Raw genomic sequence first — 19,557 nt, 5'->3', positions numbered from 1 at the left:
AGAAAGGCAGATAGAGAGAATGGGTACAACAGGGCCTTCAGCCACTGCTAAAGAACTCCAGACACATGCACCAGCTTGTGCATCTGGCTTATGTGGGTCCTAGGGAATTGAACCTGGGTCCTTAGGCTTGGCAGGCAAGTGTCTTAACTAGCAAGTCATCTCTCCAGCCCCAGTATAAAGTACTCTTTATTCATACTGATTGACTTCTGTTCTACTTTTTTTTATTTAAAAAAAATTACTTTATTTTTATTTATTTATTTGAGAGAGAGAGAAAAAGAGAGGGAAAGAGAATGGATGCAGCAGGGCCTCTAGCCACTGCAAACCAACTCCAGGCGTGTGTGCCACTTTGTACATCTGGTGTTACATGGGTACTGGGGAATCAAACTTGGGTCCTTAGACTTTGCAGACAAGTGCCTTAACTGCTGAGTCATCTCTCCAGCCGTCACCTGTGTTCTAAATTACATGATTTCTTTAAAAAATTTTTGGACGGGAGGGATGGCTTACTAGTTAAGGCATTTGCCTGAAAAGCCAAAGGACCTAGTTCAGTTCACCAGGACCCACGTTAGCCAGATGCATAAAGGGGTGTACGTGTCCGGAGTTGGTTTGCAGTGGCCAGAGGCCCTGGCACACCCATTCTTTCTCTCTCCCCCTCTTTCTCTGTCAAATAAATAAATAAATAAATAAATATTTATTTATTGTTTTGCTTATGTGTTGTGCATGGTGTGTGTGTGGCATATGCACATGTGTGTGCCCTATGGCCTTAGTGGGGTATTACTCACTGTCCCAACCCATCCCTCTTTCACCTCTTCTTATTTGAGCCAGAGTCTCTTGCTGTGCTTGAAGTTTGCTGCTTTTCATGAACTCTGGCGATTCTTGGGGCTCTGCTTCCCACAGACATGCGTGTCCATGCCTTCTCTTTACGTGAGTCCTGGGAATCAAACTCAAAGAGTCTCAGGCCCTCATGCTTGCATGGGAAGTGTTCTTAACCACTGATCCATCTCCCCAGCTCTGAGGCCATCTCTCCAGCTCTAAATACTCTCTTTTAAGACATTCTTAACAAATGATTATAGAACTGGAGAGATGGCTTAATAGTTAAGACGTCTGCCTGCGAAGCCCAAGGATCTAGGTTCGATTCTCTAGGTCTCATGCCAGATGCACATGGTGGCGCCTGCGTCTGGAGTTTGTTTGTAGTGTCTGGAAGCCCTGGTGTACCCATTCTTCCTCTCTTTCTCTCTCTACCTCTCTCTCTGTCTCTAATAAGTAAATAAAAATAAATCTTTAAAAAAATGCATTATAGGAGCCGGGCGTGGTGGCACACATCTTTAATCCCAGTACTTGGGAGGCAGAGGTAGGTAGATTGCCGTGAGTTCAAGACCACCCTGAGATTACATAGTGAATTCCAGGTCAGTCTGGGCTAGAGTGAAACCCTACCTTGAAAGAAAACCAAAAAAAAAGCATTATAGGGCTGGAGGGATGGCTTAGTGGTTAAGGCCTTTGCCTACAGAGCCAAAAGATCCAGGTTTGATTCTCCAGGACCCACGTTAGCTAGATGCACAAGTCTGGATTTCATTTGCAGTGGCTGGAGGCCCTGGCTTGCCCATTCTCTCTCCCCCTCACTCTCCCACTTTCTCTGTTAAATAAATAAAAATAGCTGGGTGTGGTGGTACACGCCTTTAATCCCAGTACCTGGGAGGCAGAGGTAGGAGGATTGCCATGAGTTCAAGGCCACCCTTAGACTACATTGTGAATTCCAGGTCAGCCTGGGCTAGAGTAGGACCCTACCTAGAAACACCAAAAAAAAAACAAAAACCTAAATAAATAAAATATTTTTAAAGAATGCATTATAGCTGGGCGTGGTGTCACATGCTTTTAATCCTAGCACTCGGGAGGCAGAGGTAGGAGGATTGCCATGAGTTCGAGGCCACCCTGAGAATACATAGTGAATTCCATGTCAGCCTTGGCTAGAGTGAGACCCTACCTCAACAAAACAAAACAAAAATAAAAGCGTTATATAGACTGGGGTTATAGGCTGTGTGGTTAAGAGTGTTATGTGCCAGCATGAGGACCTGATTTGATCTGTGTTTGATTCCCCAGCAGCAATTTAAACAGCTGAGCCCTTGTAACCTTTGTCCTGTGAGGAGCGGACACCGGAGAATCACTGGGGCTCACTGACCAAAAATGGCAGCTGTGGGTTTAGCAAGACTCTATTTCAAGGAAACATGAGAATAAGCACTAAAGGAAGATACCTGGCCTCTGCTTGAGTGCACATGGGACACGTGTGTATACTACATACTGTGCCCCCCGTAGATGCATTATATCTGCTGGGCATGGTGTTGGAAGCAAGACTGCTGCAAGTTTGAGGCCATCCTAATTTACATAGAGACTTGTATGCCAGCCAGGGCTAGATAGTAAGATCATCTCAGAACAACAAAGCATTATGTATCTTCCAGAAGAAGTTGAATACAGCCAAATGTGCTGAATTAATCCTAGTACAATATTAACACACGTTTGTCTTTTGGTTGTTAAGAAGATACATGAGTATTTTGGATGCTTGGCATTATTGTGAAAATGATTAGATGATAATGTGTATGTAAAAGACACAAGAGATCAAGCCCTAATGATGCTAATAAGTTTACTAATGTCAGATCTTGAGTGAATTATTCTTTTTAAAAAAAAAATGTTTTGAAGCCGGGTGTGGTGGTGCGCGCCTTTAATCCCAGCACTTGGGAGTTAGGGATAGGAGGATCGCTGTGAGCTTGAGGCCAGTCTGAGATTACATAGTGAATTCCAGGTCAGCCTGGGCTAGAGTGAGACCCTACCTTGAAAAACTTAAAAAAAATTTTTTTTTTTGAGGCAAGCCAATCAGACTGGCTTTTTTTTTTTTTTAATGAGAGCAAGAGTGAGTGAGTAAGAGAGAGAATTGGTGTGCCAGGGCCTCCAGCCACTATAATAGAACTCCAGACCTGGGTGCCACCTTATGTGCATATGTGACCTTGTGCATGCATTATTTTGTGCATCTGGCTTACATGGGATCTGGAGAGTTGAACATGGGTCCCTAGGCTTCTCAGGTAAGTGCCTTAACAGCTAAGCCATCTATCCAGTCTGAGTGAATTCTTTTAATTTATTTGCTTATCTGACTTCCTTATGACATTAAAACCTGGAATATGTAGGGAAAATATATATAACCTATGTGGTGGTGCATGTCTGTAATCCCAGTACTCTGAAGCAGAGCAGTGTTAGCATCCAGACTGGGTTACATAGAAGAAAAACATACAAAACAAAGAAAGAAAATATTCAACTTTACCTTTCTACTTGTTTATTGTAATATGTGTATGAATTCTATTATGTCCTAATAGTTTGTTTTATTTATTTATTTGAGGTGGGATCTCACTCTAGCCCCAGGCTGACCTGGAACTCACTCAGGAGCCCCAAGCTGGCCATGAACTCAGAGTGATCTTCCTACCTCAGCCTCCCAAGTACTGGGATTAAAGACTTTTGCCAGTCCTAGCTTGATACTGTAAATAGGGATCAGCTTGTCCAGATTTTTCCAGATAGATGGATTTCCTGGTTTTTAATCCCCCCAATTTTGTATCATAGGAAACTTTCCAATCCTGGCTGAACTGAGATGGTTGCTCATCCTAGCTACTGAGAAGGATTAATGTTGATGTTATTACACATATTGTAAGCACATGTTCTTTCATTTTCAGAGAGGCCAGTGGATGAGGCCTCGAGTAGAAAGGCTGAAGTGACGTCATCATGTTGTTGCACATGCCATACAATGAATTTTACACACAGTGACACGAGCCAAGAAACCTCACCTCATTTCGGCTATCCAAGCACCCCACCTTCTGAAAGAAATGAGACTTCATCAACTTGTCAAGGTAAATTATATTTTGTCTGCGTCTTCTTTTTTTGTTAATGTGGGTGCTAGGGATCAAACTCGGGGTCTCAGGCTTGGGTGGGAAGAGCTGTTAACCCCTCCCATCCAAAGCCATCTGCCTCCTGCCTGGGTTTTAATTATTACTATTATTAGGCCTAATTTAGATAAATTAGCATAATTATATATTTATTGTTACCTAATTCCTTCTAAATTTTATTTATTTTGGTGCTGGCAATAGAACTTAGGGCTCTGTGCATGCTAAACATGTGCTTTACCTGTGAGGGAATTATTTTTAAATAACACTGAGTGGTTAAAATCCATGGATGTCTTATATTGGTTTGACTTTGATTTATCTTTTGTTTTCTTTTCAAGGTAGGCTAGCCTAGGTTGACCCAGAATTCACTAGATAGTCCCAAGCTAGCCTCAAACTCGTATCGATCCTCTTACCTCAGCCTCCCAAGACCTAGATTAAAGGCATGCACCACCACACTGACCAAGATTTATCTTTTTTTTTTTTCTTTAAGAAAGGGTATCCCTCATAGGCTGGCTTTGAGCTTGGGCCATTCCTTCTTGCTTCTACTTCCTAAATGGTGGGATTTCTTATTTATTTATTTATTTTTTTGAGGTAGGGTCTCACTCTAGCCCAGGCTGACCTGGAATTCACTCTGGAGTCTCAGGGTGGCTTTGAACTCACAGCGCTCTTCTTACTTCAGCCTCCCAAGTTCTGGAATTAAAGGCATGCGCCACCTGCCTGGCTTATTTTAATATTTTATTTTTATTTATTTCAGAGAAAAAAAAATATATATATAGAGAGAGAGAGAATGGGCACACCAGGGAATGTAGCCACTGCAAACAAATTCCAGATGCATGCGCCGCCATATGCATGTGGCTTATGTAGGTAATGGGGAATTGAACCTGGGTCCTTAGGCTTTGCAGGCAAGCAGCTTAACTGCTAAGCTATCTTTCCAGCTCTATCATTATTTTAAAAGTTATTTTATTCATTTGAGGGAGGGAGAGAGGTGGAGTGAGAGGGGAGTATGGGTGCACCAGGGCCTATTGCTATTGCAAATGAATTCCAGACGCGTGTGTCACTTTGTGCGTCTGGGTTTACGTGGGTGCTGGGCAGTTGAACTCTGGGTCAGCACACAAGTGCCTTTAATTGCTTAGCCATCTCCCTAGCTCTTAAATTGTTATTGTTTAAATATTTTTATTTATTTGCAAGCAGAGAGAGTGAAGAGAAAGGGAGGGAGAAAGAGAGGGATTAATGGGCATGCCAGGGCCTCTCAACTACTGCAGACTTCAGACATACGTGCCACTTTGTGCATCTGGCTTTATGTAGGTACTAAGGGAATCCAACATAGATCTTTAGGCTTTGTAAGCAACACATTTAGCCACTGACCCATCTCTCCAGCCCTTAAGTTATATTTGTGATGAATGTAAAACAAAACAAATCTTTTTTTTCTTTTTAGAGGTAGGGTCTCATTCTAGCTCAGGCTGACCTGGAATTCACTATGTAGTCTCAGGGTGTTCTTGAACTCAAAGTAATCCTCCTACCTCTGTTTCCCAAATGCTGGGATTAAAGGTGTGCACCAGCCGGGCTTGGTGGCACACGCCTTTAATCCTAGCACTTGAGGCAGAGGTAGGAGGATCGCCATGAGTTCCAGGCTCAGTGGTTATAGGTGCTTGCTTGCAAAGTTTAATAACCCATGTTCAACTCAGTATTCATATGAAGGCAGGTGCACAAAGTGGTGCATTCATAGGGTTTTTGTAGTGGCAGGAGGTCCTGACATACTTAACTCCTTTTCTCCCTCCTCTCAAAGAAATAAAAATACTTAAAAAAATTGTATGCTGAGACAACATCTCTTTGTCTTGGTAACTGTCTCTTCTACAGCCAGTATCAGGTCCTTGAGTAGTTCTTATTATGTTAAGATGAATCTATTAAGTCTAATGTAAGATTTTTAATATTTAAAATATATCCATTTAAGTTAAAAATTAAAAATAAGAATATTAAAATTAAAACTAAAAACTTAAAAAGATTATCATTTTCAGTGGGATAGTTCTTTTTTTCCTGCCTGTCTGACTTTGAATTATGAGATGGTTAGTAGCATTCCTGACTTCTATGTACTTTTTGCCTATCATAACTCTTTCTTTCCCCTACCAAGTTTTAGTGCTGAAGACTGAATCTAGGTCCTCATAGTATCCCTTTGCCAACCAACTGCATGCCTCAGTCCCCTCTCCCCTTGTTGTAACAATCAGAAATATCTCCAGACATTGCCCAGTATCCCAGGGTAAGAAATCATGGTATTTATTTATTTATTTTTTAACATTTTAAATGGTTTGTAATCATACCAATTAGAACTTAAAGACATTAAAAACAAAACTTTAGAATGCACAAAAAGTAAACATAGGTCTATAGATATGCAAAGCACAGTTCTAATGAGAAAAAAAGAGTACAACATGAAAAGAAAATAATAAGCCGAGACAAAATTTGGCTGTAAACCAAGAAGAGCAAAGACCCATGGGTAGATGTTGTCAGAAATTATGGTATTTAAATTTCCCTAGTTGATGTGCATTTAATTAGGTTTATTTTGGGCTAGAGAGAGCTCAGCAGTTAAGATGCTTGCCTCTAAAACCTGATATCCTGGGTTTGATTCTCCACTACCTATGTAAAGCCAGATGCAGAAAGTGGCGCATGCATCTGGAGTTTGTTTGCAGAGGTTAGAGGCCCTGGCATGCCCATTCTCTTTCTCTCTCTGTGGTTGTAAATAAATAAATAAATGAAATAAATTAGGTTTATTTTGTAGTTATTTTATTGCTTTTCTTGGAAATCAAAGTTAAAAAAAATCATGTTTTAATCAAAGTAGATGGAAATGTATAAGCCTAAGATTCGCTAATACTTTTACTGTTTTCTTTCTTTCTTTCTTTTTTGAGGTAGAGTTTCACTGTAGTTCAGACTAACCTGGAATTCACTCTGTAGCCCCAGGTGGGCTTCGTATTCACAGTGATCCTCCCTACTAGACCAGACTGAGACTGCAGAGTGAGTTCCAGGCCAGCCTGGGCTAGAGTGAGATCCTACTTCAAAAAGAAAAAAAAAAATGCATGTTTAACAGTTTTTGTTTTAAACTATGGTATGAATTAAATCTGTCTTGATTTTGTTCTAAATGCTATTTATGCTAGTTTTTATTGTTATTATTATTACTTCTTATATAAGACTCTCCTGAAAAAAGCACCCTGGCTGCAAGGTTATCTGCCAAGAAACAGGCATTCATGCGCCAAGATGAAAATGATGATTTCCAAGTAGAGAAGAAAAGAATTCGACCCCTAGAAACTGCGCAGCAGGTAAACAGCTTCATGGCTGAAAATAATTTAGTTCTGCACAGGTGAATATGGTAGTCTAGTACCGATCATGTTTTTAGAGTCATTTACGGGGATTAGTTAGGCTGTGCCGTGGCCATTAAATTTAATGGGATTCATTTTCACTTCATTTCATACAGCCACTATTGCAAAGGAATTTGTAAGTAATTCACAGATATCATGAAAGCAAAACTTCATAGATGACAAGTTTGACAGTAAAATATTTACTTAAAGAACATCCTAGTAATATAGCAACTGTTTATTTTAAAAAGTTAGTGTTTGCTAGTTGGATAAAATACTGGGTTTCACGATGACATTTTTGTGCATGTGCAGGATGTGCTTGGGCCTACTCCTCTTCTCCCAGTGTCCTCTATACCCTGCCTGCCTCCTCTCCCTGCTGGTCCCCTTCCTTTTCCAGAATAGTCCCCCTTCTACCTTCATGTGTCATTGCTTATCAAACCTAGATGTCACATATCAGAGACATCATAAAAATAGGGATCACTTCACAAATGAATGCGTCTTCCTTGCATGAGATCCTTGTGTTAATCTCTGCATTGCTCCAGCTTCAGTACATGTGCTGCTGAAGAGAGGGTTCTCCTTTTGTTGTTGTGGTTGTGGTTTTTCGAGATAGGGTCACGCTGTAGCCCAGGCTGACCTGGAACTCTCTGTGTAGTCTCAGGCTGACCTCAAACTCATGCTGGTCCTCCCAAATGCTAGAATTAAAGGTGTGTACCACCATGTCCAGCTAGTTTATTATTATTATTATTATTATTTTTTATTTGTTTTTTTGAGGTAGGGTTTCACTCTAGCTCAGGCTGACCTGGAATTAACTCTGTATTTTCAGGGTGGCCTCAAACTCATGGCAGTTCTCCTACCTCTACCTCCTGAGTGCTGGGATTAAAGGCATTCTCCACTATACCTGGCTGGTTTATTGTTTTTTGATGGCACTGTGGATCAAACCTGGGGTCTTGTGCATGCTAGGCAAACATTCTACAACTGAGCTAATATCCCCATCCCTTTTTAATTTTATTTTGAGACAGAGTCTTGCTGAGTTACCCAGATGGACTTCAAACTTGGAATCCTCTTTCCTTAGCCTTCTGAATAGCTGGAATGATAGGCATGCACCATGCATGCCTGGTTCCTTCGTGAAAAAAAAAAAAAAAAAAAAAATATATATATATATATATATATATATATATTTTTTTTTTTTTATCCCAAGATAGGGTCTCACTCTAGCCCAGGCTGACCTGACACTCTGTATCCCCAGACTGGCCTGTAACTTACAGCGTCCTCCTACCTCTGCCTGCCAAGTGCTGGAATTAAAAGTGTCTGCCACCACGCCCTGTCTTATTGAGTTTTTAAGAGATGTGATGAGGTTAAGGAGATGGCTCAGTAGTTAAAGGTGGTTGCTTGCAAATCCTGACAGCCTCGGTTCAGTTCCCCAGCCACCCATGTAAAGCCACATGCAAAAAGTAGTATGCCACATGCATCTGGTGCACATTTGCAACAGTAGGAGACCCTAATGCATGCGTGCACGTGTGTGTGCATGTGCACACACACAGACATGTTCTTTCAAATAAATCCATAAAGATACATGATTAAACAAATATTTCTTTTCTTTATTAATTTTTAAATTTTTATTAACATTTTCCATGATTATAAACAGATATCCCATGGTAATTCCCTCTCTCCCCCTGGACACTTTCCCCTTTGAAATTCCATTCTCCATCATATTACCTCCCCATCTCAATCATTGTACTTACATATATACAATATCAACCTATTAAATACCCTCCTCCCTTCCTTTCTCTTCCCTTTATATCTCCTTTTTAACTTACTGGCCTCTGCTACTAAGTATTTTCCTTCTCACACAGAAGCCCAATCATCTGTAGCTAGGATAAAACAAATATTTCTAAAAATTGTTGTAAGCCTTAATTACCAGATAAAAATGAAATGTACTTCTAGAGGAACATAATGTTTTCTTAGAATTTCTGGCAATGAGGTAGGGAGACCACGATGTTAATATAAGTAAAAAGAGGATGGTTGATGAGTGTGGCTTTTGTGTGCAATGGAGTATTTTTAGTCGGGTGTGCTTAAAGTGTTTGTATTCTGTATAATTTAATTAATTGCTACTATCAAACCTTGTGTTTAGAAGTAGGATGAAATAGCTTATTTATGTAAAAGTATCATTTATTAATGAAGTGTGACTCCAGCGATCTTAGCCTGTAAAATGTATGCACAGTTTGATGTGAAGCAAGCACATTATAAATCATTTTTTCTTTGACTTCATTGGCTATTATTTTTTTTATATTTATTTTATTTATTTACTTATTTTGAGCGAGCGAGAGAAGCAGATAGAGAAAGAGAATGGGTATGCCAGGGCCTTCAGCCACTGAAAATGAACTCTAGACACATGTGCCACCTTGTGCATCTGGCTTACATGGGTACTGGGGAATCAAACCTGGGTCCTTAGGCTTTACAGGCAAGTGCCTTAACCACTAAGCTATTTCTCCAGCCCCATTATTATTATTATTATTATTATTTTGAGGTAGGGTCTCACTCTAGCCCAGGCTGACCTGGCACTCACTCTGTAGTCCCAGGCTGGCCTTGAACTCTTACCTCTGCCTCCTGAGTGCTGGGATTAAAGGCGTGCTCCACCATGCCAGGCTACGAGATATTTATTTGTTTTTAAAAAATATTTGAGTGGAGCATGGTGGCGCCTGCCTTTAATCCCAGTACTTGGGAGGCAGAGGTAGGAGGATCACTGTGAGTTGGAGGCCATTCTGAGACTACATAGTGAATTTCTAGGTCAGCCTGAGCTACAGTGAAACCCTACCTCGAAAAACAAAAAACAAAACAAAACAAAAATTCAATTATTACTAATCAGATATATTCTTCCAGGGGAAAAGGGGAAGGCGTAGGAGAAAATCCTCATGGAGCAATTTTGATCTTTTTTGTGTTCTCAATTTTTATTAACATTTTCTATGATTATAAAAAGTATCCCATGGTAATACTCTCCCCCCCCACTTTCCCCTTTGAAATTCCATTTTCCATCATATCCCCTTCCCATCTCAATCACTCTCTCTTTTATTTTGATGTCGTGGTCTTTTCCTCCTTTTATGATGGTCTTGTGTAGGTAGTGTCAGGCACTGTGAGGTCATAGATATCCAGGCCGCAATTTTGATCTTTGTTGGCTTATCTGCCAACTGTTAATCCTTCATCTTGGTTCTGCTTACAGATTAGGAAACGTCATTGTTTTGAGAAGGATGCCCACCGTTTGGATGCACAAGGAGCTTCAGGACAGACTGTACAACCCAACTCTCCCTTAGGAAAGACAAACTCTTTTTCTCCACAAAAGGTATGTATTTATGCCACTGCTTTTTAAAGAAGGAAATGGTGGAATTTTCTAAATCCATTTAAAAATATTTTTTTCTTTATTTTTATTTATTTATTTGAGAATGACAGACAGAAAGAGGCAGATAGAGAGAATGGGTGCGGCAGGGCTTCTAGCCACTGCAAACGAACTCCAGACGCATGTGTCCCCTTGTGCATCTGGCTAACGTGGGTCCTGGGAAATTGAGCCTCAAACCAGGGTCCTTAGGCTTCATAGGCAAGTGCTTAACTGCTAAGCCATCTCTCCAGCCCTCTAAATCCATTTTTGAAAATAGACATTGAATAATATGACTTGCTGAATAAAGAAGAGTAACTAGGGACTCCTGAGTAATGCCAGGCTAGTGCTTCCCAGTGTGTGAGGTGATAGATAAACTGTATCTTCTCTGTGCTACAATTTCTCATTTATAAAGTAAAAGAATTATACTAGAAGGAGATCTAAAAGTTCTTATTTCTGTTATATGGTCTAGTGGTTCAGTTTCCTAAATTTCTTTTCGGTTTATTAAGGGTTAGTTTAGGGAGCCCTCGAGTTTTGGGGGAATGATCTGTCCAGTCAAAAACATTTTCATGATACTAGCAAATGTGCTGACATTTGCAGTGGTGGTGTAGAAGCAGAGTGACAGATAAACTTTCTGTTGTCTTTAGAACAAATCAGGGTAGTGGCTCTGACCTGTATTAATAGATTTTTTTTTTCCACCAATATTAACTCATAGTTTAAAAATAAAGGCAGGGGGCCAGGGAGGTGGTTGAGTGGTTAAGACACTTGCCTGCAAAGCCTGAGGACCCACACAAAGCCAGATGCACAAAGTGGCACATGCATCTGTGGTTTGTTTGCACTGGCTAGAGGCCCTGACACACCCATTCTCTCTCCCTCTGCCTCTGTTCTTTCTGTCTGTCTCTACTTACAAATAAATAATACAAAAAAAAAAAATAATAAGGACTGGGTGTGTTGGTGCAGGCCTGTATTGATATCTATTTGCAGTCAGGCAGAAAGGTCTAGTAGTTCAAGGTCATTCTTATGAGACCCAGTCTCAATAAAAGAAAGAAGGAAAGGGCGAGAAGTAGTTCTATTCTTACTAATATTTGTAATTTCAGGATATGTTAAGTGAAAATAGGAAGTCGCCAATATATACCTGAATGGTCCCATTCATGCTTACTAGTTAAATAAAAAAGAAAATAAAAGCTAGTTTCCTTTAAGAATATCTTTGATGAGGCAATAAAAATGATTTTGTTTTATTGAATCTCAGCCTTTAAGATTTTTAACATTCTGCAGGAAGAAGTGAGTAGTATTCACAGTACTCATGCAGAATCGGATGGACGTCCTGAGGAAAAACATCTATAGGATCGTTTGGCTTCTTAGCTAAATCAGCTATTAAAAAAATTATGTTATGTTTTGTTTTTTTGAGGTAGGGTTTTACTCTAGTCCAGGCTGACCTGTAGTATCAGGCTGGTCTTGAACTCAAAGCCATCCTCCTACCTTTGCCTCCTGAGTGCTGGGATTAAAGATGTGCACTACTATGCCTGGTCAATTTTGTCTTTTGGGGAAGGGATGGGAGGGGAGGTTTGAGGCAGGATCTCATGCTTAAAAAAAGATCTTGTGTGCTGGAGAGATGGCTTAGCGGTTAAGCGCTTGCCTGTGAAGCCTAAGGATCCCGGTTTGAGGACCCACGTTAGCCAGATGCACAAGGGGGCGCACGCGTCTGGGGTTTGTTTGCAGTGGCTGGAGGCCCTGGCATGCCCATTCTCTCTCTCTCTCTGCCTCTTTCTCTCTATGTCTGTTGCTCTTAAATAAATAAATAAATAAATAAAAATAAACAAAAAAAAGTTAAAACAAAAAAAAGATCTTGTTATATTGTCTATGCTGCCCTCAAACGCCTAAGCTCAAGAGAGCCTCCTGCCTGGGTCTGTCAAGGAGCTAGAACTACAGATGTATGTCACCATGCCTGGCTGGGGTTTTGCTCTTATTTATTAGAAGAATGAACTTTGGAATCAGTCCTCCTATCTCTGCCTCTCGAGATCAGTGATAAAGGCGTATGCTACCACACTCAGCCTGATTGTTTGATTTTCAATAAAATTATATATGTTATATATACTTAAGCTGTTTTGAAATCCAAATACATAGTGAAATGACTAGTGAAGTCAAAGTATTACCATATCTACCTCCTTACTGTATGTGTGTGTTCCTGGAATTTGCAGGTTTTTTTTTTTTTTTTTTTCTGTGAGTTCTGAACCCTCTTGGGACTTTGCTTCCTTATGGGACTGGGGTCCCTGGCGTGTGTGGCCATGCCCGGCTGTTTGTGTGGGTGCTGGGGAGTCAGTCTCTTGAGGTCTCCTCGGGCTCTCTTGCTTGCACAAGAAGTGCTCTTAACCCCTGAGCCATCTCTGCAGCCCTTGATTATGTTTGCAAATTCGCGGTGTAGTACTTATCAGTTCCTGTTTGTTTGATGGAGGCAGTAGGAGTGTCTGTGTCGCAGAGTGGTTACAAGGGTTAGCGACGGCAGTACAGAGTTGGTAGCATGTGTCCAGTGCATCTTAGAGCCGCAGCATGCAGCTTGAATGACCACTGTCCAGAATGCTTGGCACCAGGACTGTTTTGAATTGTGGATTTTTAAAACATTATATATCCCCAAACACACCTTCGGCCAGACTCCAAGAACCACCCCAGGTACATGTCCCCTGTAGCAGGGAATGGCCTGATAGGGGGTCAGTTTTAATAAAACACCCAAGCCTGTGGGGCCAACATCCAAATTTTCATTCTGTTTTTGTTTTGTTTTGTTTTCAAGGTAGGGTCTCACTCTAGCTCAGGCTGACCTGGAATTCACTATGTAGTCTCAGGTTGGCCTTGAATTTACAGTGATCCTCCTACCTCAGCCTCCCAAGTGCAGGGATTAAAGCTGTGTGCAACCACATCTGGTTTACATTCCACTTAAAAAAATTTTTTTTTTGAGGCAAGCCCAATAGACTGCCTTTTTTTTTTTTTTTTTTTTTTAATGAGAGAGAGAGAGAGGGAATTGACTCTCTGGGGTCTGCAGTCACTGCAACCGAACTTCAGATGAATGCTCCCTCCCCCCCTTTGTGCATATGTGTGGCCTTGTGTGCTTGCATCACTATGTGTCTGGTTTATGTGAGACCTGGAAAGTCAAACGAGTCTTTAGGCTTTGCAGGCAAGTGCCTTAACTGCTAAGCCATCTCTCCAGTCCACATATTCCACTTTAAAAAATATATATATTTTGAGCCGGGCGTGGTGGCACACGCCTTTAATCCCAGCACTTGGGAGGCAGAGGTAGGAGGATCGCCATGAGTTCAAGGCCACCCCCTGAGACTACATAGTGAATTCAGGTCAGCCTGAGCTAGAGTGAGACCCTACCTTGAAAGACAAAACCCCCCCCCCAAAACAAAAAAAAAATTATTTATGTGAGAGACTAAGAGCAAGGTGATGCACACTGGGGCCTTTGGTACTGCAAACAAACTCCGGATGCATGGGCCACTTTGTGCTTCTCGTTTTATGTGGGTACTGAGAATTGAGCCAGGACTGGCAGGCTTTATGTGCAAGCATCTTTTTTTTTTTTTTTTTGAGTTAGGGTCTCACTCTAGTGCAGGCTGACCTGGAATTCACTATATAGTCTCAGGGTGGCCTTGAACTCATGGCAGTCCTCCTACCTCTGCCTCCCGAGTGCTGCGATCAAAGGTGTGTGCCACCACTCCCTGCTACATGCAAGCATCTTTAACCACTGAGGTTTTTCAGCTCATATTTATTTATTTATGAGAGAGAGAGAGAAAGTGGCAGAGAGAGAGGGGGGGAGGGAGGGAATAGGCACAACAGGGCATTTAGCTGCTGCGCACAAACTCCAGACTCATGTGCCACCTTGTGCATCTGGCTTATGTGAGTCCTGGGGGATTGAACCTGGGTCCTTTGGCTCCTCAGGCAAGCACCATAATTGCTAAGTCATCTCTCCAGGCCTTATTCTGCTTTTGGAAATAGAATATTGGGCTGGAGAGATAGCTTAGTGGTTAACATGCTTGCCAGTAAAGCCAAAGTACCCAGATTCTATTCTCCAGTACCCACATAAGCCAGATGCATAAGGGGTGAATGTGTCGAGTTCGTTTATAGTGGCCGGAGGCCCTGGTGCACGCATTCTGTCTCTATCTTTTCTTTCTTAAATAAATAAATACTAAAAATTATTAAGAAAATAGAATGTTAGCATTTTGATATTACTCTGTTCTAACATTCATTTTTTTCTGGAACTTATATTTTTAGTAAATATTCATGACTGTTAGGATATTTTAAAGTCTTTTATGTTCATGTTGGCTTTTGATTTACTATTAAATAAATGTTTATATTATATGCATTTATAAAAATTCTATCTGATTAAGTAGGGGGTAGCTTGTTTTAGATTTACCCAAGTGTGTAGGAGAGGCTTTGGGCCAGCAGAGGGCGATGTTGCCCTTTGATCAATGTTGATACTGAGGGGATCTTGGCAGTCTTACCCCCTTCTTCCCACACCTTTCTCTCTCCCCACGCTTCCTCTTTCTGCTTCATCTCTTTCCATTTAAGAAGTGCTGGGTGTGGCTGGGTGTGGTGGCGCACGCCTTTAATCCCAGTACTCAGGAGGCAGAGGTAGGAGGAAGCATTTGAGTTCGAGGCCACCTGAGACTACATAGTGAATTCCAGAGCAAGACCCTAACTCTGGGGAAAAAAAAAAAAAAAAAAAGAAGTTCTGTAGGATCTCATGGGAAAATGGGCATTTTTTTTTCCTGAAAGTATTTTATATCACTTCTTGAGTTTTGATTTACTTTTCATTTAAAATAACTAGTTAGCATCACTGTGTATATACTGCAGTATGATTCCTATTATGTTCATCACACCTCTTTAAATTATTGAGAAATGTTAATTCAGCTGGAAAATACAGGTTCATGTGAGGTAATGTTTACTACTGTCAAGTTGCTTCAGCTTTACTTTGGGGTTTGACAATCTATGAATTAAAGAGTTTGCTTTTAGCGGGGCGTGGTGGTGCACACCTTTAATCCCAGCACTTGGGAGGCAAAGGTAGGAGGATCATCGTGAGTTCGAGGCCACCCTGAGACTCCATAGTGAATTCCAGGTCAGCCTGGGCTAGAGTGAGACCCTACCTCAGAAAACAAACAAAAAAAAATTTTGCTTCAGGCCTTACAGCCTTCCTGTTGTGTCCTCCGAGAGCGCACCGAGGCAGCAGCTCAGTACCTTGTCCATGTGGAAGGCTGAGGAACTGAGCAGCTGGGTTAAATGCGGCCCTCTGCCTCTAGATCAGGCCCTCTTCCCTGCGGGCCGCTCTGCCTCTAGCTGGATGGCTGAGGAGGACACGCAGACCAGTTCCCACTGTTCAGGCTGTGCGCAGCCCCACGCAGGTGACTCAAGTTTCCCATTCCCCGGCCTCCACCATCGCCGTGCTTACCAGAGTTCATCACAGTATGTTTCTACTTGGGTTTGGCTGCTTTGTTTGCCTCCTTGCCAGGCTGTCCCCTAAAGACAATCAACAGGATTCCTGTTTTTCACATTTTTATAACAAGGGTCTGTGCTTAGTAGTATCCCATGTTTGTTGAATGTATGAATGAAAAAATAGCCAAAGGAGCTGGGTGTGGTGGCGCACGCCTTTAATCCCAGTATTTGGGAAGCAGAGGTAGGAAGATCCCCATGAGTTCAAGGCCACCCTGAGACTACACAGTGAATTCCAGGTTAGCCTGAGACAGAGCTCGTTTGCAGTGGCTGGAGGCCCTGGCACACCCATTCTCTATCTATCTGCCTCTTTCTCTCTTTGTCACTCTCAAATAAATAAAAATAAACAATTAAAAAATATTTTATATATTCATTTATTTATGAAAGAGGCAGATAGAGAGTAAGAGAGAATGGGTACACCAGACGTTCCTGCAATTGCAAGCACATGTGCCACCTTGTGTGTCTGGCTTACATGGGTCCTGGGGAATCGAACCTGGGTCCTTTGGCTTTACAGGTAAATGCCTTAACCGCTAAGCCATCTCTTCAGCCCATTAGTGCTCATCTTTTAGCAAACCAGTACTACTCCATCTGTTCATGGACCACAAGGTACCAAAAGAAGCAAGAGAGCAGATCTCAACATGCAAATGACATTGAGTCTCTGTGTCAGGTTTGCTGAGGGCCTAATTTCCAAAAGCAAGTCACATGGCCAAATCCAGATTTAAGCGGTTGAATTCATGTCTTCATAGCAAGGGTTATAAAATAACATTGCAAAAGGACTTACATTCTAGATGGCAAGAATTAGTGACCATTTTTTTTTAACATTCAATAGATACTATACAGTGTTTTTCATGAAACTTAAAGTGCGTTGCTTTTCTTTCTTTTTACCTAATGTGTCATGATGATCGTAAAATTCTTTTAAAATTTACTTTTTTGTTTTTTATTTTCTTTTTTATTTATTTATTTTTAAAATTTTATTTATTTATTTATTTATTTATTTATTTATTTGAGAGAGACAGACACAGAGAGAAAGACAGATAGAGGGAGAGAGAGAGAATGGGCACGCCAGGGCTTCCAGCCTCTGCAAACGAACTCCAGAAGCGTGCGCCCCCTTGTGCATCTGGCTAACGTGGGACCTGGGGAACCGAGCCTCGAACCGGGGTCCTTAGGCTTCACATGCAAGCGCTTAACCGCTAAGCCATCTCTCCAGCCCTGTTTTTTATTTTCTTGAGGTAGGATCCTGGCTCTCGCCCAGGCTGATCTGGAATTCACTATGTGGTAGTCTCTGGCTGGACTGGAACTCACAGCCATACTCCTACCACTCCCTTTGAGTGCTGGAATTAAAGGTGGGCACCACCATGCCTAGCACAAAAATTTGCATTTTTATTGAGATATATGTATATATAATTTAAATATATTTTTTATTTAGTTATGAATGAATGAGCGAGCGAGCGAGAATGGGCGCACCAGGGCCTCTAGCCACTGCAAACAAATTCCAGACTCATGCACCACCTTGTGCATCTGGCTTTATGTGGGTACTGGGGAATTGAATTCAGGTCGTTAGGCTTTGCATACAAGTGCCTTAACTGCTGTGCCATCTCTCCAGTCCCTTTTGGACATATTTTGATGTAAACTTTTTGATGTACTCTTTCTTTTTCTATGCCAGACTGGCATGGATAGTAACAGTGGCTATTTATTTCAGTTAACTAAAGTTCACTTAGTTACACTAATTACTTTTCAAGTGCTTATGCTTGCCATCCCCATCTGGCTAATGGTGAGTATATTGAAGAATGTAGATATTAGACATTACATTATTGGAAAAAGTTCAGTTAATTTGTGGGTACTGTGTTAGAGGTTTGAATGTTGATGATAATGTTGGATATCCAGTGTCCATGAAAGAAGCAACTTGGTTTGTATACATTTTGCTTATAGTATTTTGATTAATAGGTGGAAGATGACTGGATATGATAGTAGCATTTTCTTATTTAGTTGAAAAGTTTTATTGAAGAAAGTTTGGAAAATACCATAATACCATCAAGGAGAAAATAAAATGACTTGCAATCCTGAGAGGTAGGATTTTAAGCCTTTTTGAAATATAAATATGGGTGTGTATCAGAAATGTACCATAGAATTAATTTTTTAAATATTTTATTTATTTATTTATTTATGAGGGGGGTGGGGAGAATGGGCACACCAGGGCCTCCAGCCACTGCAAACGAACTCCAGATGTATGCACCCCCTTGTTCATCTGGCTAATGTGGGTCTTGAAGAGTTGAACTGCTAAGCCATCTCTCCAGCCCACATTAATTTTTTTTTTTTTTTTTTGGTTTTTTGAGGTAGGGTCTCATTCTGGTCCAGGCTGACCTGGAATTAACTCTGTAGTCTCAGGGTGGCCTTGAACTCACGGCGATCCTCCTACTTCTGCCTCCCAAGTGCTGGGATTAAAGGCGTGCGCCACCACGCCTGGCTCCCAGATTAATTTAATTAAAAAAAATTTTTTTGTTCATTATTTATTTATTTATTTGAGAGTGACAGACACAGGGAGAAAGACAGATAGAGGGAGAGAGAGAGAATGGGCACGCCAGGGCTTCCAGCCTCTGCAAATGAACTCCAGAAGCGTGCGCCCCCTTGTGCATCTGGCTAACGTGGGACCTGGGGAACCGAGCCTCGAACCGGGGTCCTTAGGCTTCACAGGCAAGCGCTTAACCGCTAAGCCATCTCTCCAGCCCCCAGATTATTTTTTTAAAAAATTTATTTTTATTTATTTATTAGAGACAGAGATGAGGGGTGGAGAATGGGCTTGTCAGGGCCACTAGCCACTGCAAACGAACTCCAGACACATGCACCCCTATATGCATCTGGCTTACATGGGGCCTGGAGAATTGAACCTGGGTCCTTAGGCTTTGCAGATAAGTGCTTTAACCACTAAGTCATTTCTCCAGCCCCTATTGGATTTTTACCAATGAAATAAATAATATGTCTTTTTACCAGTTTCTTTAGTTGAAACTTTTTATTTTGGCAAAGAGAGAATGGGCACACCAGGACTTCTTTGACACTGCAAATGAACTTCCAGATACATGTACCATATTGTGCATCTGGGTTCATGTGGGCACTGGGGAATAGAACCCAGGCTCACAGATTTTGAAATAGCACCTTTAACTGCTGAGCCATCTTCTCAGCCCCCAACATCTTTTTTTTTTTTTTTTTAAGGAACGGTATCACTCTAGCCCAGGCTGACCGGAAACTCATTCTATAGTCTTAGACTGTCCTTAAACTCACAGCGATCCTCCTATCTCTGCCTCCCGTGCGCTAGGATTAAAGGCATGTGCCACCATGCCTGGCCCAACTTCTTTTTTTTTTTAATATTTTTTGTTTATTTTTATTTATTTGAGAGCAACAGAGAGAGAAAGAGGCAGAGAGTGAGAGAGAGGGAGAGAGATAGATAGATAGATAGAGAGAGAGA

At 41.3% G+C, this 19,557-nt stretch overlaps 1 protein-coding gene across 1 annotated transcript in view; it reads left to right on the top strand.

The window, feature by feature from the left end:
- The window catches only part of Brip1 (BRCA1 interacting helicase 1), a 149,171-nt gene that overhangs the window by 10,072 nt on the left and 119,542 nt on the right, over positions 1 to 19,557 (top strand). Inside the window, exons 4-6 of the mRNA XM_045159722.1 lie at positions 3,708 to 3,881; positions 7,092 to 7,219; positions 10,473 to 10,592. Coding sequence (XP_045015657.1) covers positions 3,708 to 3,881; positions 7,092 to 7,219; positions 10,473 to 10,592 — 422 coding nt within the window. The remainder of the gene's footprint in view (positions 1 to 3,707; positions 3,882 to 7,091; positions 7,220 to 10,472; positions 10,593 to 19,557) is intronic.

This window comes from Jaculus jaculus, chromosome 9 (assembly GCF_020740685.1).
Source record: "Jaculus jaculus isolate mJacJac1 chromosome 9, mJacJac1.mat.Y.cur, whole genome shotgun sequence".
In the NCBI taxonomy this organism is placed as follows: Eukaryota; Metazoa; Chordata; class Mammalia; order Rodentia; family Dipodidae; genus Jaculus; species Jaculus jaculus.
This window is presented reverse-complemented; position numbering and strand designations above follow the sequence as displayed.